Genomic DNA, 25,397 nt, shown 5'->3' with positions numbered 1-25,397 from the left:
TTTGACCCCCAAGGAGCCTTTCTGCCCATGTATAGTGTCTCCCTGCCCCTTCCAAGGGGAAGCGGAGATCCCTTGGTCCTTTACTGAAACAAGGTTTTGCCCCTCTTTGCTCTTGCCATGACTGTTATCTTAAGGCATCCACAAGAGACAAAGCTTGGCTATTCACCCTGTCCCTGTCATTGCTTCTATTTCAGAGCGAGCAGGAGACTGATTGTAAATGCCTAACCTGCAGCCCACCTATCTCCTGTCTCAGGAAATGCAAACAGGAGGCTAGTTGTAAGTATCCAGCCTGACCCACTTTTTTCTGTCTCATGAAACGTAAACGGGAGGCCAGTTGTAAATGTCTAACCTGGGGCCCATCTATCTACTGCCTCACTAGGATCTTAAAATGCAGATCCCAATTTAGTAGGTCTGGAGCGAAGCCTGAGATTCTGAATTTCTAATAAGCTCCCACGTGTTATCTGTGCTATTACTGGGGGATCACACTTGGAGTAGCAGTGGACTAAACTAGAGAATGAGCTTCTTCACCTATTTGTTCAGAGGCAAAGATTAAAAAGTTTGATCTGGGGTTCCCTGGTGGCGCAGTGGTTGAGAGTCCGCCTGCCGATGCAGGGGACACGGGTTCGTGCCCCGGTCCGGGAAGATCCCACATGCCGCGGAGCGGCTAGGCCCGTGAGCCATGGCCGCTGAGCCTGCGCGTCCGGAGCCTGCGCGTCCAGAGCCTGCGCTCCGCAACGGGAGAGGCCACAACAGTGAGAGGCCCAAGTACCACAAAAAAAAAAAAAAAAAAAAGTTTGATCTACAGGGACTTCCTTGGCAGAACAGTGGTTAAGACTGCACTTCCACTGAAGGGAGAACGGGTTCAGGGAACTAAGATCCCATATGTTGCAGAGCCTGGCCAAAAAAAAAGAAAAAAAAAGATTAAAAATAAATTTAAAATAGGAACTTGCCTGGTGATCCAATGGTTAAGTCTCCGCGCTTCCAGTGCAGGGGGGTAGGGGTTCGATCCCTGGTCGAACTGGGATCCCACTTGCAGTGCAGCCAAAAAATAAAATTAAAATAAATAAAATTAAATTAAATATTCATTAAAATATAAATTAAAAATAAAAATGTTTGATCTGGGGGTCAGGGAGGGGGGATGTGCATTCCTCATCTATTTATTCACCCAGTGAGTGTCTATTATGCTAGACCCTAGAGATCAAGATTAAGGAGAGCACTGCTCTGTCCTTACGGAGTTTCCAACCTAAGGCGGGAGCCTGACATTCAGCAAAAAACAACTCGGTTTAAAAAACTCAAGGCTGGGGGAGGGGGGAAAAAAAAGCTCAATACCCAAAGGCTACCCCTTTTGAAACTTAGACCTAGCCTTTTGCACCCAGGTACTTTGGTGCGCATGCGCCAGGCTTGCCGTTCCCCTTCTCTGATTGGCTGGCGGGACTGGCTTCTAGGCCTCAGCCAATGAGGCTCGGGCTGTGAGCGGCCGTTGGCGGTGGTAACCGCAATGCTGAGGGGCGATGGCTGGGGCTGCTAGCCCGTTCCGAGGTCGCGCCGTAGGGCGCTTTCCGCTCGCCCTGCCTGTGGGCGACGTGAGTATCTCTGAGGGTAGAAACAAGACCTTTTTCTACATGTTCAGGGTTCTTCCCCGCCCCCACCCCGGGCTGGGACGGGAGGGAGGGACAGGAATAATAATAACAGCGTTTATTTAATCAAGCCTTCGCCAAGGGCCAGGCCCTGGGCCGATGGCCCTTAACCTTGTGATGTCGTTGAATCCTCGAACCGTGAGATGAGTGCTTACCAGGATTTCAGAGGAGACGGGCTGCCTAAGGTCACGTGGGAGTAAATGCAGGAGGCTGAATTCAAATCCAGGTGCTCTTATACTTGATTCCTCTCTCCACGCCCCACTTTGGGAACCAGTTTCCTTCTTACCAGGAGTCTCACATTGTGCAGGTGTTGGGGGTGGACACAGAAAAGTCTAGAATCCTGGGGCTTATTTTTAAGTTTTTTTTTCTTTTTAAATAGGAAAAGCTATACATACTAAAAGCATTTATGGGAAAGATAAGCACTAAAATTCAGGAGAGCTTCTGTCTCTTGGGATGGCAATGCAGGGGCTTCATTTGAATCTTAATTGTTTTATTTCTTAAGCCGTGAGGTGGGAATCTAGGTGTCTGTTATAGTATTCCCTTTCCTGTTTGTCTGAAATACAATTTTAAAAGGAAAACACGCACATGGAAAAATTTTCAAAGGATTAGCTGTACACAATGAAAAGGAAGTCTCCCACCCCAGACTTCTAGAGCCCCTCACTAGAAGCAGCCACCGATACCAGTTTTGTGGGTATCTTATACATTTTCTGTAGTATGTACAAGCATATATGTGAGTTTGTTTTGTTTGCACAAGTGGATCCTATTGTATACAGTTCTGTACTTTTAATGGCTTATTTTTAACCTCATTAAACATAAAAGTTCCTTAACGTCTTTTAGCCCTGTGATCAATATAATTTGGCAAGACATTCCCAGGGTTGCTTCTCACATGAGGAGATGTAGGTCATGGCCTGCCATAATGCATATTTACCTTTTTCTTCTTGCACATCCTCACCTGTAGGGTCCAAAAAAATCTCCCCCAAATTAACCCTGTAAAGAGTGCGGGAGAAAAAGAATCATGGCAAGAAGAGGATTGCAGGAACTGCTTTACCCTTTCCCAAACAATTTTAACTTATAGCCTACAAGTAAAATTTCCCATAGACCCCACTGTTAACTTGAAATTAATTTGTTGTAGTGGATTACTGGCAAAGTGAAAGAAGTGGGGATTCATTTCTCACTCAGGTTGCAGGGAAGTGCCCAGCTTCTTTCTAGTGAAGTAGCAAGGAGAGAGAAGCTTGTTTGATCCCAGTTAAGGGAAAGTGTCACACTTAGTCCTTATTTTACCTCTTCTAAAAGCCATGTATACACACACACACACACACACACACACACACATATTTTTAATTCTCCCAGTCACAGAACCCTTACATAAGAGAGCTGGGATTCTAGCCAGGCAAGGCTAACTCTAAATATTACACCAGAGTGGGGCGATCCCTCGAGTGAACTCATTTGCTCATAAGCTGCTCTGCACGGCCCTTTTCATGGACCTCCTATCAACTTCATCCCTGGTTCTTGTCATCATCCCAGAAACTGTGTTTGGTTCCACAAACCTGCTTTTTGTCTGATTTTCTACCTGGAACACATTTCCCTAGCACCCACTCTGAGTATTTTTCAAGGTCAAATTCCTGTAAGTGATGTTGGCACATAGTCTGTGGGACAAATTTTTAACCAAACGGTGTTTGAGAGGGCTGATTCCCAACACCCTATCCAACACCTGGACATTTAAAATTACCAACCTGAAAAGCGAAGTTAAAAATCTCTTTCAAATTCATCTTGCTCACTATCCGTAACGGTTTTGTGTATTGGTATATTCAATCTATATGAGCATCTTCTATGCTACCGTGCTGAGAGAGAATGTGGCATCTCTCCCAGCACGGTGGCGAGCAAAACATGGTTTTGCTCTTTGGTTGGACAGCCGGTTGACCTTAGGCACTTTAAGATACTACCTTAGTCTGTGGTTCTGGACGTTCGATAAGAAACCAAGAGCAATGAAGAAGTGGGGGCCTGAAGGCGACAAAAGCGCCAGTCCAAAGCGGGTGAGGGGCGGTCGGTCCGGCGCGGATTCTGACGTCACTGCGGCGCGCCGCTTCCGATCCCCAGCGCCTGAGCGAAAGAATTCCCCCCTCTTTGGGGCGGGAGTCTATCCAGATCGCGGGTCGCGCCGCGCCAGCCGGCTAGTTTGCCGGCACCTGCGTCCCAGACGTGCCTGCGACCATGGCCACCGACTCGTGGGCCCTGGCGGTGGACGAGCAGGAAGCGGCAGCCGAGTCGGTGAGTTGGCTTCAGCCGTAAAAGGGTCAGGGGGACGATTTGGCCGGGATCAGATGCCTGGGAAAAGACACTCCCTAGGTTGGTCTGGGCCGGGATGGGGTGCGCGTAGGGATGGAGCCTGGACCCTGAGCTGGCTTTGTTTACCCACCCGCCAGCCCCCGACAGATTACGTAAGCGCAGGTGAGCGCTCCCATAGCTAAAGAGCCCAGGCGCCCGCCTGTCTTCCTGGAGTCAGGACCCTGAATTGTAATAATCACCCATGTAGGTGTCATTTTCCACCTTCCGATTCTGAGCTGCTTGGGCTCAGGAACCATGGCTTATTCATATTTGTGTGCTTCCTCAGCTTGCTCAGTGATGATGAATGATTGACTCTGTAGGCTTGGCAGTCAGTAAATCCTCTCCTGATCCGCTTAACTTTGTTCTGGGCCTGACACACAGTAAGCAAGATATGGGTTAAACGTTACTATGTGGAATTCATTTTTCCCGCCTAAACACTCGAGTTCTCATAGTGCTTTGAACCCGCTTTGTTGGTACTTATTTCTGTTAATTTCTCGAGAACAAGGACTTGGTCTTATTTTTTATAACTGATAAAAATGTTTCATATGCACATAGATAAAGAGTCAAATAGTTTCATAAAGTGGTTCCCACCAGTTTCTTCCTCCCTAAAGAAAACTGTTATTTCTCTTGACCTTGATTTACGATACTGACCTCCTTGTTCCCTGAATAACATGCTTGCTTTGCTACTTGTTGAATTTTCCGGTTTAGGTGTTTATTGATTTTGACACTTTACTCCATCCTCCTTTCCCCACCACAAAAGCACACCTTCCCATTCCCCATCTTTCCATTATATTGTGATTTTAGTTAGATCAGTATTCTGTGCTTATATTATTAGTAACTCAGGAATACCTTTATTTCCTATACAACTTTTCCCTTGGAATTTGTAACTGCCGTTTTTTTTGTTTATCGCCAATTCAACCCCAGCCTCTTTGCTAATTGTCTAAGTTTATCTCAGGATGTTCCCACACATCAAGTGATCAGTCAATTCCATTTCTGAGTTCCCCTGCGATGCAGGGGATATGGGTTCGTGCCCCGGTCCGGGAAGATCCCACATGCCGCGGAGCGGCTGGGCCCGTGAGCCATGGCCGCTGAGCCTGCGCGTTCGGAGCGTGTGCTCCGCAACAGGAGAGGTCACAACAGTGAGAGGCCCGCGTACCGCAAAAAACAAACAAACAAAATAACTGTACTAGTTGCCCCAGTTCATTTCGGGGGCTGGAGGGGAACAGGGCAAATTTCCCTTTGCCCTCAATCTGGGGACTTCCTCTTCTTCTCTTGTATTGCATCCCTTCCTTTCTGTATCCCCTCTCTTCATCTTTCACGATTTGGTGGAGCCATTTATCGGCTTTCTGAAGGTGTATGGGAAGTAAATTTTTTAAGATACTGCCTTTCCGAAATTAGCTTATTTTGCCCTATCATTTGAACAATAGTATTGCTGGGTGTAGAACTATTAGTTGGAAATTATTTTTCTGCCAAATTTTAAAGACATTGTTGTATTGCCTTCTAGATTTCTGTATTTGTTGTTGAGATGTCTGAGACCATTCTGATTCCCGATGTGACCTCTTTTTCCCTTTCTAAGTTTGAAGACTCTTCTGTTTGTCTCCAGTATTCAGAAAATTCATGATGATGTTTCTTGATATGGGTCTATTTTCATTCATTTTACTAGGCACTGGGTGGGAACTTCAATCTGGAAAACTCTTGTCCTTGTGTTATGGGAAATTTTCTTGAAAAATTTCATTGTTGATTTCTTCCCCTTGGTTTTTCTTCATTTCCTCTTTCCAGACTCTTATCAGTTGAATGTTGGATCTCTTGGACTGCCTTTTAATTTTTTTAAGTCAAGTTTGTTGTGATATAGTTTATATAAAGTAAAATTCACCCTTGTTAGTGCTACAGTTCTGTGAATTTTGACAGAGACATACAGTTGTGTAGCTACCATCACAATCAATATATAGAACGTTTCTACAACTCCAAAAAGTTCCCTCAAACTTTTTGCATTCACTTCCTTCTCCCCACCCATCTCTGGCAGCTGCTGATTTGTTTGTGTCATTTTAGTTCCACCTTTTCCAAAATGTGGTATAAATGGAATTATATAATATGTAGCCTTTTGAAAAATCTGGCTTTCACTTAACATAATGCGTTTGGGATTCAACCGTGTTGTTGCGTGGATCCGTAGTTTGTTCTTTTTTATTGCTGGGTAGTATGCCATGCATGGGTGTACCACAGCTTGCTTAGTCTTCTGTTGATGAACATTTGTGTATTTTCTAGTTTTTGGCATTTATGAATAAAGCTATTATATACATTAGGATACAGGTTTTTGTATGGACTTATGTTTGCATTTTTCTTGGGTAAATACCTAATAGTGAGATTTGCTGGGTTATATGTTAAGTGTACGTTTAACTTTATAAGTTACAAACCAAACTGTTTTCCAAAGTGGCTGTACCATTTTGTAATACCACCAGCAATGGCTAAGAGGTCTAGTTGCTCCACATCCTCACCAGCACAGCATGGCCAGTTTTTTCCCTCCATTCTAATAGGTGTATAGTATGTCACTGAGGTTTTGTTTTTGTTTTTTTGGTGTTTTTTTTTGTGGTACGCGGGTCTCTCACTGTTGTGGCCTCTCCCGTTGCGGAGCACAGGCTCCAGACGCACAGGCCCAGCGGCCATGGCTCAGGGGCCCAGCCGCTCTGCGGCACGTGGGATCTTCCCGGACCGGGGCACGAAGCCGTGTCCCCTGCATCGGCAGGCAGACTCTCAACCACTGAGCCACCAGGGGAGCCCGTCACTGAGGTTTTAATTTACATTTCCCTAATGACTAATGATGTTGAGAGTCTTTTCATGTGCTTATTTGCCACCTGTATAACTTATTTGAAGTGGCTTTTCAAATCTTTTGCCCAGTTAAAAATTTTGATTGTTTTCTTATTATTGAGTTAGGAGAATTCTTTATGTATTCTGGATACAAGTCCTTTATCAAATATGTCATTTGCATAAATATTCTCCCTGGTTGGAGCTTGCCTTTTAATTTTCTTAACAGTACTTTTTTGAAGAGGAGACATTTTCAATTTTGGCTAATTCTAATTTGTCAACTTTTTCATGATTAGTCCTTTTTGTGTTCTCTCTAAGAAATATACCTTACCCAAGGCCTCAAAGCTTTTCACCTGTATTTTCATCTAGAAGATTTATGGCTTTAAATGTCACATTTATGTCTGTGATCCATTTTGAGTTAATTTTTTTATGTAATAGGAAGATTAGATCAACATTACCACAGTCAATTTTAAAACATTTTCATCACCTCAGAGAGAAACCTGTACCTGTCAGCAGTCGCCCCTATTTCTCTTCAACCTCCCAGCCCAGCCCCTTGTAACCACTAATCTATTTTCTGTCCCCTTAGATATGCCTATTCAGGACATTCCCTATAAATGGAATCATATAACATGTGCTCTTTGGTGGCTGGCTTCTTTCACTTAGCATGTTTTCATGGTTCATCCATGTGGTGACACGTTATCAGTACTTCATTCACTTTTATTGCCAAATGATATTCTATTGTATAGATACCACATTTTATTTATCTATTCATTGATGTCCATTGATGGGCATTTGAATTGTTTCTGCTTTTTGACTATTATGAATAATGTTGCTGTGATCATTCATATGTACTTGATCATGTACAAGTTTTTGTGTGGACATTTTCAGTTCTCTTGGGTATCTATCTAAAAGTGGTATCACTGGATTATATAGTAACTCTGTGTTTAACTTTTGAGGAACTGCCATACTGTTTTCCAAAGTGACTGCATCATTGTATCATCTTTAAGTTTATTATTATTTTTTTGAGATTAGTATCATCTATGAGAGGCACTGTTGTGTAAAAGTTAAGACCTAAGACCTTGTAGCCAGACAGACTTGGATTTGTATTCTGGGCCCAACACTTATAACCTTGGGCAAATTGCTTAACTTCTCTGTTCCTCAATTTCCACATCTATTAAATGGGGATAATCATAGTACCTACCTCACTGATTTATGGACATGCCTGAAATAAGTGCTATATAAGTGATTGTTATTATTATAGTTATTGTTATCTGTAATTCATTTTCTTTGCAGGAATCTTGAATTACTTATCCATATTGTACAGATTAGTTGAACCTGGATAAGTTTTGTGAATTTACTTAATCATGCACAGGTAAATTATAATAGATCCCAATATTCTAAAACTGAACAAATGAGTAAAGACAGCTCTTTCCTTCTGCCTTGTGGAACTCCCACTGAGGATCTCCACAGGAATTGTGTGATGTAGGTGACTCTGACATGTGCAGTGCAAGGTTACTGTGTTTTAAATATTCATCAAGCTCCATTTCTTATTCATTTTAGAAAAGAAAATATTAAATCCTATTTATGTTTATTTCCTCATTCCCCTGTGGTTCCTCTTTGTTCCTCTTGTTCCTTAGGAAATTTCAATTTAGAGAAGGGCAAAGGGAGTAGGAAACTCTAATGAGTAAGACTCTTAAGTCTCCTACTTCACCATTGTGCCTAAGGCATTCCTTATTCAGTATAACTGAATAACCATTTAATCTTCCTTCTTCTGTCTCAAGAATCCTTTCTCAAGTAGCTTTTGAATAAAATGCAGTGTGTAACTGTATAGATTCCAATTATTTTAACACATCTTAAAAGCTAAAATATTAACTAAAGGCCTTGAAAAAATGTAGATATTATAAGGTGGATGTTTTGGCTTTTTTGCCTTTTGGTTAATTTTTTGGATTGCAAAATAGTTTTGAATGAAGTTGCAAGAGAAATTGGTTTCTCCTTTTTGGTCCAAGTAAATGGAGCAAAGGAAGGAATCGGAACTAACTGGACTTTCAACGTAAGTTTCAGCGTTCAGTTCACTGACACTGCAGTAGGTGATGTGAACTTCACTGTCCTGGTGCTTTTGCTGTTTAGGCTTTGAGATCCTTACAGCAAAGTGAGGGCTGAGTATGTTTTCAGAATCTGCTGGAACCTCTCCAGAATTCTGATACATTGTAATCAAAACAACATTTCTTGGTTTCATTTACATTGTTGCTATCAACTTTTTCTGTACATTGCATTTTATTTTAACTGTTTATTTACTCTGTTAGCTTCAATTTTAACAATATACCAACAAAAGAATAGGTTGTCCTTTTATCACTGATTATTACAGTAAAGGATATTTCTAACTCACTTATACCTCAACCCTGTCATTTATTTTAGGTAGCAGTTATCACCCTAGGAGTGAGTACTATTAACCCTGCTCTTGTAAATATTGCCAGTAAGTCAGTCTGTCTGTCTCTGTTTTTAACAGCCTTGAATATTAGGCTTAAACCATGTTCATTGGCAGGATGTGGAAGAGGAGTGCTTTAGTGAAGACTAGAATATATTGAACGCCTACTATATATCATAACATGGTGCAGGTTGCCTCATTCATTATCTGTTAGTGTGCTCTCTGTCCTTCAGAATTAATGAAGGATTTTTACTGCTTCATAGTGATTTCCTTTTTTTTTTTTTTTTGCCAATTCCCTGTCTTGCCAGTCTCTCCAGTGTGTTCCCCCGCCCCCTGCTTCCTCCTCCATCCACCCCAACAGCGAGGTAGACAGACACCAGAAACTCCCTTTTCAGTTTCCATCAATAGAAGTGAGGTTCCTCCATTCCCAGCTAACTATACATTAAAACAGTTTTTTCATTCCTCCCTCCACTTTCCCCCTTCTTGGACTTAGAGGAAGAGCAGAAATGAACCTCAAGACATAGAAAACCTGTGCAAGTGGTGCTTTAAGCAATAGCCATTTGATTGTGGTGGTGATTTTCATTCTTTTTCCCTTCTCTACATGATGTCTTAAGCCCCACTTAATATTTTATGATTAGAGCACCTGCTTTGGCTAGATCCAAAGGTCAACTAAAAATAAAAATATCCCCTGTCTTTAAGTTCTGTTCTTTTCTTTCTTTTTTTTTTTTTTGGCTTTATTGAGGTATAATTGACAAATTTTCATACTAATAGGGGAGATAAGTCCTTCCAGGATATCCCTAACTTACAGTGTTTGATCAAAGTCCTAATAAATCTTTCTTTCATATGTCTTTACTTTATCCCTTCCTTTCTATTCCCACTTCATCCTGCTGGGTATTTTGATTACATAGTGCCATGATGCTCTAGGCTGTTCCCAATTTTAAATACCAGACATCTAGCACAAGGCAACCCGAATGTGAGGATGCATACTGGCGTGCTGTGGCCCTGTTACTCCAACATAGCCTGCAGCGTGACTGATTTCCACCCACAGATGCTTTTCATTGCAGTCTTCCCGCCTCAGTGTTCTCTGAAGAATGACTGCATTTTCCAGTATGTCTCTAAATTTCCTCTTGTTTGAAAAATGAGAGTGACAACTTAAATGGTATTCTGTTGAGAGATTGAGAGAATCCGTGTAATCTGGGCATTAAGCAAACTCACAAATTATTATAATTCTTTCTAAGGATTGTAGTTAGGAAGTGTGGATTTTGAGCTGTTGTGTAACCAGTTTTTTTCCACTGGTTTTGTGGGCTATTTTGTTTATTCTCACTCTAACATTTAGTAAACAAAAGGAGCCCAGCAGAACAACCTAATGAATATGTCCTAACGAATAGGTCATGAGAGTGGTTCATTTCTTCCCAGCTTCACTGGGGGAGGCACTATTGATGCAAAATCTTTTAAGTGATTTTCCTGACACTTTCCCCCCCATGTTCTCCATTTAGTTCAGCAACTTGCATCTTAAGGAAGAGAAAATCAAACCAGATGCCAATGGTGAGTAACTAAATGCTAGTTTGAAAACAAAAATAATTTCCTTTAGTATTAATGTTTTAACATAACAACTGTCTGGAAAAAAATTATATGTGTACCAGACAGGGCGCCGGCAGATAGTGGCAGTCATTTGATTTGGGAATCAACAAACGGGATTGTTTGCTGTTCTGCTTCATATAAGCATGAGGATGCCTAATTAGCTTATAAATTATAAAGTGTATTACTAACCATGAAAATATACTGCCAATGATTATTTTTTAAAATATTCCTCAATTTGAGATGAGATAGACAAAGTATGAACAACCTGAGGGTTAACCTATTGTAATTATTCTGAAATCGTATCTACCAAAAACCTAAGATGTCCATTGAATTTTTGTTGATGTATTTAACATTGTAGGGGAGAAATTGTAACACCTCACTCTGAATTATTTTTCTGTATGTTTTTACAGAACTACAACATTGAATATATGTTTCTATTAATCAACAATTTATATACAAAGAGTCTTAATGGCACTATGGTGTTTGTATATTGACGAAATATGATTTGCATAGGTATAGATATTCCTCTGTTGAGCATCAAGGTGGTTTTGGTCATTGCTGTAACCATCCTTCTGTAACATGAGAGAAATATTGATGCTGTGAGGGATTAATATTAGTTTGTTTTTTTTTTTTTTTTTTTTTTTTAATATTAGTTTTTGAGGTAAAGTGAGAGAACTTGGAAAGAACTGAAATATAAGCAACAGTTTTCATACCTTTGTTTATATAGGAACAATAAAATGTTTTTATCTGTGGCTTGGTTTCCTCATTTATTTTTTTGCTCCCCAGGCCTTTACATTTCTAGTGTCTCATAGAATTTGAATTGTCTCAGCTGTTGGGTATGGGATGTGATTTTGAATGACGGCCGCTTTGTGTCTGATAAAGGTGCTGTGGTCAAGACCAATGCTAATGCAGAGAAGGCAGATGAAGAAGAGAAAGGTAACTTAGCCTAGAGTTACATATACATGAAGTTCTACAGTCTAAGAGAATGGAATGTTACGAGGTTTCATTTTTACACCTTACTTGGCTGGGCTTTAATGGGAGTCACAGTGCTAATAAAAGTTCAACATAGTCATTGGTAAAGGGATTCTAATTCTTTACATTTTAGAGAAATTTTACTTTGAACAACTGATAAACTTCAGCAGCAGCAGGAAATATTCCCTGAATGATTATCTTGTATTGGTCTTTATAAAAGAAATTTTAACTTGCGTCACCATTTCCTAATAAAATTATATATATTTGTTGGTATTTTGACACATTTAATGAACAGCTTATCCAACATCAAGATACAGACTTTGTTAATTTGGTTTTTTTTCCGTTGTTGTGATGTGCTTTTTAAGCTCATAATTTTATTTTATTATTTTATTTATTTATTTTTGGCTACATCGGGTCTTTGTTGCTGTGCGTGGGCTTTCTCTAGTTGCAGCGAGTGGGGGCTACTCTTCGCTGTGGTGCGCGGGCTTCTCGTTGTGGTGGCTTCTCGTCGCAGAGCATGGGCTCTAGGCACGCAAGCTTCAGTAGTTGTGGCACGTGGGCTCAGTAGTTGTGGCGCACGGGCTTAGTTGCTCCACAGCATGTGGGATCTTCCCTGACCAAGGATCGAACCTGTGTCCCCTGCATTGGCAGGCGGATGCTTAACCACTGCGCCACCAGGGAAGTCCCTTAAGCTCATAATTTTAAATTTATATTGAGTGTAAATTGGGGAGTAAATATTTGGGTTTGGATAGGAGAAATCAGTAACCTCAAGAAAGGATAGTTGTTAGGAATAGAGTTCTGGAGAAGAATATGAGGCCCCAACAGATGATACGAGTATCATAATTTTTCCCTTTAATAAAACTATTTTAAATGCATTTATAAATCAAAACTAAGCTATACCTTGAATTAGGAGCCCCAGTACAAATGCATGTTATTGCTTAAAATACCAATGGCAGCTGAATTCAGATGAGATCATCACGCTGGATTTCATGGACTTTTTAAAATCTTCACAGTCTTTTTTTCCTGACAGAGGACAGAGCCGCCCAGTCCTTACTCAACAAGCTGATCAGAAGCAACCTTGTCGATAACACCAACCAAGTGGAAGTCCTGCAGCGGGATCCAAACTCCCCGCTCTACTCAGTGAAGTCCTTCGAGGAGCTTCGGCTGTGAGTATCTACTTTCTGTCTCTCCCCTTTGTGTTTAGATAGAAATCCTAGGCCTGTTACAAGTGTTTTTTCATCACTACAGAACATTTTTAGTTAACACAAGTTTAATAAAAGAATTTAGCTGCTTTGGGCTAGTAAGTAAAATTTCTAGGTAATTTGTAAAAGCTTTAGCTGCACTCATACATTGTGTCCAGTTCACAATTCTAGTACTGTTAGCTAGATATGTGGCTTCTTTCCTTAACGAAAGAGACTGTGACTTTCATCTTTAACTGTTTTTCTAGGAAACCACAGCTTCTCCAGGGAGTCTACGCCATGGGCTTCAACCGTCCATCGAAGATACAGGAGAACGCATTGCCTTTAATGCTTGCTGAGCCGTACGTGTCCTAATGCAACTCTATCCCATTTTTAACCTCCCATGTTTTTTTTTAACTTTTATTATTTTAAAAATCTATACTAGTAATACATGCTCATTTTAGAAAAGTTAGAAAACAGTGAAAAATAAGAAAAAAGAAATAATTTGTAATCTCCCTCTCCCCTACACTATTAATATTTGGAGTAGAGACTTCTAGATGTTTTTCTGTGTAAACTTGCATATGTATACTTTTTTCTTAAAGGAACCATATAAAATGTTTAAATGTTTTTTTGATACGATAATTACATAATAATATTTCTATGTTGGTAAATACATTTATTTCATTTATATACACCATGATTTCATTATATGGATAAGTAAAATATATGTGTCAAATGTAGAAGACAAAAACCAAACAGGGTTCTAGGAGACCAGAATAGTACAATTGCTAAGGTCATTTTCTGGTGCAGTGCTTCTTACTCTTTCACAGGTGTTTGAATCTCACAGGAATTTATTAAAATGCAGATTCTGATTTCAGTAAGTCTGAGGTGGGGACTGAGGTTCACCATTTCTAATAAGCTTCCCAGTGTTGCTCGTGCTGCTGGTGTCAGACCACATTTTGAGCAACAAGGTTCTAGAGCATGAGGAACTTTTTATAAAAACTGATCCCTACATCACATATGATTACCTAAATTTGTACTGCATATAATCCTAAATCCCCCTTTCCCTATTTGTCTGAAAATAGATACTTTAGGTCTGTATTTTCTCAAAGTTTTTTTTTGTTCTGTGTCATAATGTATTTTTCAAGATGGATAATGTCTTTTGAGCATACTTAAAAATGAATAAATTGAATGTTTATTAGATTGTTTCACATTTGCCACTTGTATTTATGGATCTTGATGCTTTCATAGATGCTCAGTGTTAGATTGTCAATGTTAGAAGAGATCTGAGAGAATTTTCTAGTACTTTTTCTTCACTAACATATTTATTGAGGGCTTGGTTTGTAACAGATACTATTCTAGGCACTTGGATACATTAGTGAACAAAGCAGACCAAAATCCTTGCTCACAAGGAGCTTACATTCTAGTTTGGAGTATAGATGATATATTTTTATTAAAAATAAATCAAATATATAGTCTGTTAAAAGGTGATAGATTGTAAATATAATTAATGCCCCTGAATTGTACACTTAAAAATGGCAAATTTTATATTATCTAATTTACCACAATTAAAAAAAATCATTAATGTAATATACCAAAAAGCATTGACTTGTATACTTTAAATGGATGAATTATATGGTATATGAATTATATCTCAATAAAGTTCTTTTTTAAAAAGGTGATAAGTGCTAAGGAGAAAAATAGAGCATGATGGGGGGATTGGGAATACCAAGGACCTGACTGCAGTTTTACTCTCAACGTTTTGTTATGGGAAAGTTGAAAGGATTTTATAGTGAATACCTATATATACCCACCTCCTAGATTCTTTCAGTGACATTTTACTGTGACTATTTACTATGCCTTATCATGTATCCATCTACCAGTACATCTTTTTTAAGGCTTTTCAAAGTAGGTTGCAATTTTAAATCAAGTAGTTAGGGTAGAATCTCATTAAATAGGTGATATCTGAGCAAAGACTTGAAGGAGAGGAGAGAGTTGGCATGTTATCATCTGGGGACAGTAGTACCAGGCACTGTATAGCCGGTGCAGAAGCCCTCAGACAAGAGCAGGGCTGGCATGTTTCCAGAGCAGCCCCAGGGCCATTGTGGTGGAGTGGAGTGAGGAAGGGGGAGGGCAGTGGTGAGGTGGTAGAACAGAGAGCTAGTGGGGAGCCACATCAGGTGCGACCTTGTACGGCATTAGAAGAATTTTAACTTTTGCTGTGAATGAAATCTGGAGTGATTGGAAGGTTTTTGAGCAGAAGAGTGACATGAGCTGACTCACATTTTAAAAGAATCACTCACTGCTATGTCAAGAATAGATAAAAGATTAAGGAAGGACTACTTCAAATCAAAAGCATAAAATCTTCTATTTGTGAAGCTAGCGTATGTAATTTTACTACAGAATCCAAGGCCTCCTTCTGTAAATTAAGTTGGAATATTCATTCTTTAATTAAGCTTTATGCTTCATTTTTATTCACTGAAAGAATACATGAGATTTATACTCCTAAACAGTTTGTTTTCTTGTGCAGCCCACAGAACTTAATAGCCCAGTCTCAGTCTGGTACTGGTAAAACAGCTGCCTTTGTGTTGGCCATGCTCAGCCAAGTAGAACCTGCAAACAGATACCCCCAGGTAAGGGCTTGGTGAATTTGGGTTTTCTAACTCATAGCTGGAAGGGAAATGCCATTTGATGGACTAAAAGCTGAGCTTTGTATTACTTTTCACATAAACTAGAACCCCGTAAGTTGAGCACAAACAGCATGGTTGATCTTCCAGTAATAACAAAAATCCTGTTCCTCTTTTGATGATTTGCCAGTCCTAGGATACTGCTGATAGGCTTGGCTTCTTTAGTTGCAAGAAAAACCTCCTTAATCTACAACTATCATCCATTAGGAACTTCTGAGAACCTTCTGAGTAAGAGAAAAGGAAGCTTATCTCCAATTGGAATTTCAGGTCCCTACTCACATGGGGCTTTTGGTACTCCAGTGGCCAATAGCTGTTCTCAAGTGTCTTTACCGAGCCAGAGTTCTGACCCCTGAGAATTACAGCTTATGACTCTGCAGCTTAAAGAGTCAAATGATGGGCACTTTATATATTCTTTGCTTCAGCCTCAGCTGGAGGAATCATTAAGTTCTAATGGTAATTCCCTGTTGCTTAAAAGTGACTGTCAGAATTCTCTCTCTGCATTCTTTCCCTACCAGTGTCTGTGCCTCTCCCCAACTTACGAGCTCGCTCTTCAAACGGGAAAAGTGATTGAGCAGATGGGCAAATTTTACCCTGAACTGAAGCTAGCTTATGCTGTTCGTGGCAATAAATGTGAGTATGAATATGTGATCCTTGTTAATTAAGCTAATTACTTTTTATTTTGAAAAATTTCAAAATGTATGCAGTTGAAATAATACAATGAACACATGTGCCTTCCACCTAGATTCGAAAAGTAAACATTTTGCCTTATTTGCTTTATCTGTATATGTGTCCGTATTTTTTTTTTTTTTTTTTGCTGAATCATTTGAAAGTAAATTGTAGACACTGTGGCTTTTTATTCCTAAGTACTTCAGTGTGCACTTCATAGTAAGAACATTCTGCAGCATATCCACAATACCCTTATCACAACCAAGAAAATAACACATTTTTAATAACATCTAGTCCATTTCATTTCCCCCAATTGTCCCAGAAGTGTTTCTTTATGTCTTTTTTGTTGAACCAAGACCGAGTCAGTGTATATGCATTGCATTTGGTTGTTATATCTCTTTCTTTCAGTCTAGAATAGTCGCCTCACATTCCCTCCACTATGTTACATTTGACTTTTTGAGCAGACCAATTACTTAAAAAATAGCCTGATTTTTTTCTTCATTGGAAGAGCAAAAGTGTTCTAGAATGTTCAGGGCAATTAACCCTGGGAGATGCTTTTATTATTCTTTTTTCTTTATCCATTCTTTCTACTTTTGCTTGTTTTACAACAAACTACAATATTTAAGTAATTATAAATTCGTTGGAATCTTGGTTGAGTCCTCTGGATCTTTAACACAAACCTGTGACTTGATGACTGGCAGAAGTCCACTTGCTGTACATGTCCTAACGCCAACTTAAGTCACTTCTTTTTTTTTTAAATTTGTTTATTTATTTATTTGTTTTTGGCTGCATTGGGTCTTTGTTGCTGCGCACAGGCTTTCTCTAGTTGCAGCGAGCAGCGGCTACTCTTTGTTGCAGTGTGTGGGCTTCTCATTGCAGTGGCTTCTATTGTTGCGGAGCACAGGCTATAGGCACGGGGGCTTCAGTAGTTGTGGCTCGTGGGCTCTAGAGCACAGGCTCAGTAGTTGTGGTGCACGGGCTTAGTTGCTCCGTGGCATGTGGGATCTTCCCAGACCAGGGCTCAAACCCATGTCCCCTGCATTTGCAGGAAGACTCTTAACCACTGCGCCACCAGGGAAGTCCTCTTATGTCAGTTCTGAAGAGAAAAGTAAATACGACAATAAAACTTAGTGGAAAATCTAAGTCTAGATTAGATGTCTTAAGACATCTAAAATATTGCAGTTTGTATCTGAGTTAGAATGACAGAGGATTCTGAGTATTTGTTTGTGGAGGGCAGTAATTGGTTTGTTAACTGAAGTAAAGAGGAGCATTTGTTAGCTTTAAATTGACTCAACATTCGTGTTAAAGCAAAATTTTCTCTGTGACTTTTTAAAAAATATTTATTTGGTTGCACTGGATCTTAGTTACGGCTCACAGCCTCCTTAGTTGTGGCACATGGAATCCTTAGTTGTGGCATGTGAACTCTTAGTTGCGGCATGCATGTGGGATATAGTTTCCTGACCAGGGATTGAACCTGGGTCCCCTGCATTGGGTGCATGGAGTCTTAACCACTGCACCATCAGGGAAGTCCCTTGGCTCTGACTTCTATGGGAGCTTGTATGTATTTGGTTAAGGTTATATTGTAATTAAAGGACTAAAAATTGAATCAGTAAGTACCATCTAACCCAAAATGAGCCAAATTCTCAATTTCAGGCTGCACAGGGCCAAGAATGTGCCATGCTGTGCCAGGCCTAGTCTGGGGAAGCACTCTAAGAGAGGCAGTTTGTTTCTTGGAAAAGACAAAACCTTTCATAATGAATCTTATTTACTGACCTGGGAAAGGGGCACGTAAAGGCAACTGACTCATTTGACATAGATGCTGGGAGAACTGAGAGGCAGAGTATACTGGAGTGAGAGCTTTGAAAAAGTCTACTTGTGAAGAAATGCAAACGCAGGCAAGGGAGAATGATGTTGACAGAGAAGACATAAAGATAAGAAATCCTTGAGAGAGGACTGATGATTATAGAGAATGTAAAAGAATACCATTTTCATCTCATTGTTTATACTCTTACCAAATCTTTTCAGCATTACTGTTTTGTGTATGTATGTCCATTAAATACTGTAGTGCTATCCTAATCTTTCCTTAAAATATGAATGCAAACATCAAAAGAATTGCTTTAAAATACATCGTAGCTTTAAAATTGCTCAGAGAGTAGAGCTGGCTTTGCCATGGAAGTACCCACAGAACACATCTTGTTTCCACAGTGGAAAGAGGTCAGAAGATCAGTGAGCACATTGTCATTGGCACCCCTGGGACCGTTCTGGACTGGTGCTCCAAGCTCAAGTTCATTGACCCCAAGAAGATCAAGGTGTTTGTTCTGGATGAGGCTGACGTGATGATAGCTACTCAGGGCCACCAAGATCAGAGCATCCGCATCCAGAGGTAGGAACTCATGAGCCAGGAGGAGCTTCTCGGCCTCCTGATCTGCAGCATCATCTCCTTTTACTTCACCCTCCTCTTCTTGCCCCTGCCAGGTTCTTTAGTCTGCAGCTTTCAGAGGCACTTGTTTGGTGGGCCATTTCCATGTCACACTGACCATACCCCCAGCCTGGGTTGAGGAAGGAGACTTAGGGACTCTACCACCAGCCGTCCCTGCTCCACGTCTGCTCCTCCCTCCTCCCTGTAGTGCTCCTCCCTGCTTTGCCACCTTCCTGGGGACGCAGGTCATCCAAGCCTGGGGAGGCTGTGCTTCTGTTCCTTCCAGTGAAACACTCGGTCGGGGTCATGTCGAACACCTGGGCCTTCCCTTGCAGGATGCTTCCCAGGAACTGCCAGATGCTGCTTTTCTCTGCCACCTTCGAAGACTCTGTCTGGAAATTTGCCCAGAAAGTGGTCCCAGAACCAAACATCATCAAACTGAAGCGCGAGGAGGAGACGCTGGACACCATCAAGCAGTATTATGTCCTGTGCAATAGCAGAGATGAGAAGTTCCAGGCTTTGTGTAATATCTACGGGGCCATCACCATTGCTCAAGCCATGATCTTCTGCCATGTGAGTAGCAGCGGCAGCAGGAGGAGGCCTGAGGGGGAGGAGCTCCACTGGAGGGTGTGGCCCTGCGCCCTCCCTCTCAGCCAGCTCCACTTCGTGCTGGGGGACCAGGTTCCTTCCCTGTGGCTGGAAAGGAAATGAGTCACCTCCATCTGCCCCAGGACATATTCTCGCAGGTTGTAATGAGTTGTAAGGGGAAGACTGAAGATCTAAACCTTCTTTGGTCCCACTTCTTAGAGATAACTTGGGAAAAAGACCTCCAAATAACATCCAGGAAAATAATTTTAAAGTTTTAATAATATAGAGTATTTAGGAATGAAGACCTTTGGCTCGAACTAGTCTTTATAGATAAACACTAAGATCATTGAAGGAATTTATCCCAAAAAAATCACATGGCTAAAAAATATTCAGAAACTTTAAGCCTAACTTGCTGACTGAACTCAGTAGAGCCTTCATATATATTAATGGCAACAAGCCACTTTTCTGCAGGTGTCTTCATTTGTTTTTTTACAGGTATCTTCCCTTAAAACAATTCTTTTCACTCCAGACCCGCAAAACAGCTAGTTGGCTGGCAGCAGAGCTCTCAAAAGAAGGCCACCAGGTGGCTCTGCTAAGTGGTGAAATGGTGGTGGAGCAGAGGGCTGCAGTGATTGAGCGCTTCCGAGAGGGCAAAGAGAAGGTTCTGGTCACCACCAACGTGTGTGCCCGCGGTGAGCAGAGATTGTGTCCTGGTCTGCAGGCTCGGGGTAGCGGGAGAGCTCCTCGTCTGCGGGACACTCCGGTGGTTTGCGGGAGATCCTGTTTTCTAGAAGAGCCTGTTTGTATTCCCTCAGCAGAGGAGAACTTTCACAGAAGCCAGGAGTCCTGACTTGGTGGCTTAGAACGGCACCTGCTCTTCTTGGGGCCCCCAGTGAGGCTTTAGCTGCTTCTCCAGATACTGGTATCCAGCAGAAGCTCTCTGGAGCCTGATGGCTGATTTCATAATTTAGTCAGCACCTGCCACAGTTCTGTTTTCTCCCTCTGGGTTCTGCTACCTGCCCCTTTGTCTGAATCCCAGAGCTGGTCCATCCCAGACTGTTCCTTCCACCTGAGGTTGGTGTGTGTAGGCCTGACTGTGGACGACAGTGATTTCTGTCTCCCATCCTTACTCCTGTCCAACTCTCCTTCATGCAGGTATCGATGTGGAACAGGTGTCTGTCGTCATCAACTTTGACCTTCCCGTGGACAAGGATGGGAACCCGGACAACGAGACCTACCTGCACCGGATCGGGCGCACCGGCCGCTTTGGCAAGAGGGGCTTGGCCGTGAACATGGTGGACAGCAAGCACAGCATGAACATCCTGAACAGAATCCAGGAGCATTTCAGTGAGTCCCTGGGAGTGTCCCCTGCTGGGCCCTTACCTTACAGGGGCAAGTCCAGGGCGGGAGGGGAGGGTAACAGGTAGGTTTTCCTGTGGCCCCGAGAGAGGCCTTTGTCTCTGTCCCATTCCCCTCCTTCCCTACAATGTGGAAGTTCTCAAAGAGCACACCTGGAGAGCTCAGGGCTCAGGGACTTGAATGACAGTCCCCCCGGCCAGGCTGAGGGGCCTGGGGCTCTGGCTGTGCTGTCTGTGTCCCTTGCTCAGTCACTGGAAGCCTTTGGGGTTCAGTGAAGGATCTCTGTGGCCAGAGGCACAGCACGTTCCTAGGTAGCAGAGACCTGTGTTTCCTCCCTCCCTGCTGTGCTGTCCCTTCCCTGAGTGTGTGTCTCTGTAACCCCATGTTTGTCTCTCTTTGAATTCTCTTTTCTTTCCCCCAGATAAGAAAATAGAAAGACTGGACACAGATGACTTGGACGAGATTGAGAAAATAGCCAACTGAGAAGCTGCTGCAGTCACTGGTGCCACCCTTGGTGCTCCCCCTGCACGGGACACTAGTGCTTTCACTGCACAGGCCTCAACAGTCAACACAAAGATGAAGGCACGAGTAGAGAGAAACTACCTACCTCATTTTAAATTACGTTTGGACTTGACAAAAATTGTACAAGTGATGGGGGAAGGTAGAAAAAAACTGTTTACACAACTTTTGAAGATTAGGCATGAATACATAGAAATTTACCTTTTGGAAATTCCGTCTTTTTTTTGGCCAGCGTTTTCCCACATCATTACGCTAACCTAGATGTTGTGGCTGATCACTTGCTCAGGAGCCTTTGTGGCAGCCCCGGCCTGTTCTCTGCTTAGAATTGTTCAGGCCAGCCTCCAGCCCTTGTGAAAGTGACAGAGTAGAGGTGAAGAGGGAACACAGAGAGAGACCGAGTAGCCTAGGTGTGTAAGCCAGTCATCGTGTTTGGAGTGTGGCATGAAACAGCAGAGGAGACCTGCGAGCTGCTGCTTTGGATTTGGGTTGGGACAGCTCGTCTGAGTGTTGTCGGTCCCCGCTGTCCTGATGGCCAGAGCAGGAAGATTTGCTAAGCATGGACCACAGTGCCAACCTGGGATCTCTGGTGTACACAAGTCTGTGTTGCAGACCATGACTTGTTCTTCTCAGCGGGTGCAATCTGTGCAGAATGCACATCTGATAACTGTGCTTGTGCTTGAGCAAGTCCTGTGGAGACGTCATCATGGAGAATTAGTGGTGGTCCTGGCTTGCCACAAAACCTGATCTTGTGGGCACTTGCAGCATCTTCTTTACATCCCTAACATCACCTTGACCATTTAGTAGCCCTAAGCAAATAAAAGGTGCTCTGAGGTTTGGATCCTCAGTGAAAATTGTGGTTTCAAGTTGCTGGTGGCCAGTCTCAGGGCTCCAGAAGCGATCAGCAGTAGTCAGAAGTCCTTGCTTTGCCTCCAGGTCACAGAAGGCAAGTTTTTTTTATCAGAGCTGGGGAATGATTTCAGAATTTAGGCATCTTGATTATAAAGGGATTCTGAATATCTGCGTTCACAGTGCTTGGAATACAAACAGTTGCAACTAAGGGACAAGGTGGACTGCAGCCATTCATCTGTCCAAGGCAAGAGTAACTGCCAAGGCCTTTGCTCCACCCTTACTTGGCATCTTTGTGCAGAGCAGTCAGAGCAAATAATAGTAATGGACACTTCCTCATACCTGGCCAAAGCTGTTGGTACCCACAGAGTGACAGAGCAAAGATGAGATGAAACTGAGTTACAAGAGCAATATGAAACCCCAGCTGAGAGTCCTCTTCAGCTCTTTGACTTCGATACGGAAGGGCCACTTTATCTAGGACCAGGCCTGAAAGAGGGATTTTCTGTGATGAGAACTATTCTAATCCCAGACCTTCCTTGCAGGCATTTCTGTGTTTTAGGGCCAGATTTGTCTCCTGGGAAGGGAAGGGGCCAATGTCAGCCTCCCAGGTGGTTTCCCTAATCTGACGTTACAGATGCTACAGAGAGAACCGCAGACCGTCAGTCCTGCCACATTCCCCTGGGGGCACTTGACTGTGTTGAGTCTTGTTTGTACTTTTGGCCAACTCTGACCCACCTAGGGAGTCTTGTAAGAAGGGAAGAAATTTTATGCCCCCTCCAACCCCCCCAAAGTCCTGTGGACCAACCCTGGAATAACTTAAAACAAAGGCAATAATTAAAGGAGTGTGGACTCCTGAGGCTGCAGGCTGAGTACATCCCACCTTCTCACAACATGTATAACCTATCTACTGAGTAGCCCTAAGTCTAAGCAGGAAAATGGGAAGCGATGTGCTTCAGACTCTTCAATAGTAGGAATAAATGGGTATCTGGTAGAAATCTAGATTAACAGTTCCTTATCTGGGGCTAGACCCCTAAGAACTCACTGGATGGGTTTTATGAAGTTTATGAAGTTTATGCAGTGTTTTGAGTTTAAATGTATTTTCCTGGGGAGAAACTCCCAAACGAGTATGTCTTTTTAAAAGGTAAGAAAGACTCACTGTATGGATGGCTCTGGAAAGTCCCCCCAGTGTCACTGCAGCCCATGTTCATTCCTGCCAGTGCTTAGCCTCTAGGGCGTAATGGTCCATAGCTGCTTCTGTGACCTTGTGCCATTTTGAGACATCAGTGATGTAAAAATGTATGGAGCCCTTGAGCTTCAGTCCCCAGAGTTTCTTCTGCTGATTTTAGTAAGTTCCTATGTATGGAATGATAAACTGTGCCCTACAAAAAGAAACTTGCTTGAGAAAAGGAGATTTGGGCCCAGTGGAAAATTCTGGATATGTTCATTATCCATAAACAATGGATTTTATTGTTTTTTTGGAGTGTTCATTGGCTGTATGCATAAGAACTAATCAGTCATTAATGTATTCTTTATTGATGTTTAACTGAATTATGACATGTTCATGTTACTAAGACATCATTTCTGAGTATAAGAAGAAAACACGTTTTGGTTGCTGGTATTAGTGAAGATTTATGTATTATTCCATAGACTAGTCATCACCTGATACTACTATTCCATTTCAGAGTTGACATTGCTTCAACATAAGCAGTTGGGATGTCACCATAGGCCAAGGGCCCTACTCAGTTGCTAGAGGGCTCCTTACATTCCTGTTTTTCCTGCTGGTAAACCAGAGTATGCTGGCTAACTAATCAGAAAGAAGGTAGATGCCTGCATTACAAAGGCCTTACATTCGATTTTCTAGTCCTAGGAAAGGAATACAAATAGGGCTTGGAAACATGTCTTCTCCCTTTTTTGTTCCCATCTTGTTTATTATTTAAGGTGAAGGTTGTTTCATTCACAGTGTCTGGTATTCAGAAGGTAAGGATTTCTGAGGTTAGAGAAGATTTCATGAAGGGGTTGAGTTTGCTTATGAGAGAAAAGTGGGATTCCAAGTGACAAGAAGAGTGGCCTAGGCAGATGAGGCCCTATTAAGACCAAAGCAACTTCACTAGGATTAATGCAGTACACTGGAAGGGTAGTGAAGGGAGCAGCCTTGCCACATGGGCAGAAAAAAGTCTTGTTAGGTAGAAAATGAGATTTGATTATTTGAACAGTATTTGGATTTAGTAGTGAATTGTCATAGATTCTTGGATCACAGGAAGTGATGAAATGGGGTTTTGGGAAAAATGGTCTAGCAGAGATATACAGGATATACTGGAGCTGGAAAAGGCTGGCATCTGAGAAACCAGTTAGAAGATTATTACATCAGTCCCATCACACAGTAAGTGCCAGGATGTCACTGGTTGTATTGAGAACACAAAAGAAGAAATGGGGAATTCCCTGGCAGTCCAGTGGTTAAGACTTGACGCTCCTGCTGCAGCGGGCGTGGGTTCAATCCCTGGTCAGGGAACTAAGATCCCACATGCCAGGTGGCATGGCCAAAAAAAGAAGAAGAAATGGACTGGAGGGGTGCTGCAGAGGAGGAATGGTAGACTTATACCTGCTTACTGTTGTTATTCCAAAAAGAATCTGTGGCTCTTAAAATTTAGACACACTATACACAAATAATTCTGGGGAGAAATCCAAAGGGAAGGTTTGGAAAGAACAAATGACATCAGGGTTGAGTCATGAATGAATGACTCATGAATGATGTCAGGCCTGTCACCTTTGCAAGAAGGGACTGGCCCTTCTTCACCAACACCCCTAACCTATTGTAAATTTCAGAGGCCCTCTTCAGGTTTCTCTTGATCCTGAACATAGAAAACAGGTTCTTAGGAACCCCCTGCAGTTTTATCTGACTTTGCTTTTCTGCTTGAGAATAAATGTTCTTTATTCTGTTGTCTGACTCAGGTTGCAGCATCTTCCAAAAATGACACAGTGGAGGTGAGGGAACCTGTAGGGCTGATGCTAGGAGGCTCCAGTACCCTGCTTTCCTTCTTTCCTAATCCTGAGTCTGGAACAGGGCTTTCCCGGAAGAGCTTCATCCACCTAGTGGGAAGTTAAGAGGGCAGGTGGGGATCTGCTTGGAGGATATTTGTCACACTCCTACCTTCTGTCCTCTCTTTCTCGAGCCCCTGTTGTTGGATGCTTCTGCTTTGGCTTAGAAACTGTTCTGGCATTATTATTCAGCAGAGCAAGGGGCTTCTCCTTAGTAGTCCTAATTGTAAAATGGGGAATAGGAGTAGGTGGAGAAAAAATATTAGGTGAAGCCTGAGAGTGGTCGCTGTCCGGGATGTCAGCTGCTCAGGTGAGACACTTATAGTCTCTGCTTTCTCCATACCTCATAGGCAGAGGTGC

The 25,397-nt window shown here is 42.1% G+C and overlaps 1 protein-coding gene across 3 annotated transcripts; it reads left to right on the top strand.

Annotated features, from left to right (window-relative positions):
* Positions 1-1,459: 1,459 nt before the first annotated feature.
* LOC116743478 (ATP-dependent RNA helicase DDX19B) lies at positions 1,460-24,939 on the top strand. 3 transcript variants are annotated; one of them, XM_032611911.1, is made up of 13 exons: positions 1,471-1,863; positions 3,735-3,905; positions 10,683-10,731; positions 11,650-11,703; positions 12,770-12,905; positions 13,187-13,279; positions 15,448-15,550; positions 16,120-16,234; positions 18,476-18,653; positions 19,025-19,262; positions 19,807-19,969; positions 20,433-20,624; positions 21,058-24,939. In XM_032611911.1, exons 2-13 carry the CDS (start codon positions 3,849-3,851, stop codon positions 21,117-21,119), a joined length of 1,440 nt encoding a protein of 479 aa, XP_032467802.1. In that variant the 5' UTR covers positions 1,471-1,863; positions 3,735-3,848; the 3' UTR covers positions 21,120-24,939. The 3 variants fall into 3 exon arrangements, with proteins under 3 accessions (XP_032467801.1, XP_032467802.1, XP_032467800.1); XM_032611910.1 differs by lacking the exon at positions 3,735-3,905 and having other exon boundaries at positions 1,460-1,583; XM_032611909.1 differs by lacking the exons at positions 1,471-1,863; positions 10,683-10,731; positions 11,650-11,703 and having other exon boundaries at positions 3,701-3,905.
* Positions 24,940-25,397: the final 458 nt, after the last annotated feature.

Source organism: Phocoena sinus, chromosome 19, assembly GCF_008692025.1.
Source record: "Phocoena sinus isolate mPhoSin1 chromosome 19, mPhoSin1.pri, whole genome shotgun sequence".
Classification (NCBI taxonomy): domain Eukaryota; kingdom Metazoa; phylum Chordata; class Mammalia; order Artiodactyla; family Phocoenidae; genus Phocoena; species Phocoena sinus.
This window is presented reverse-complemented; position numbering and strand designations above follow the sequence as displayed.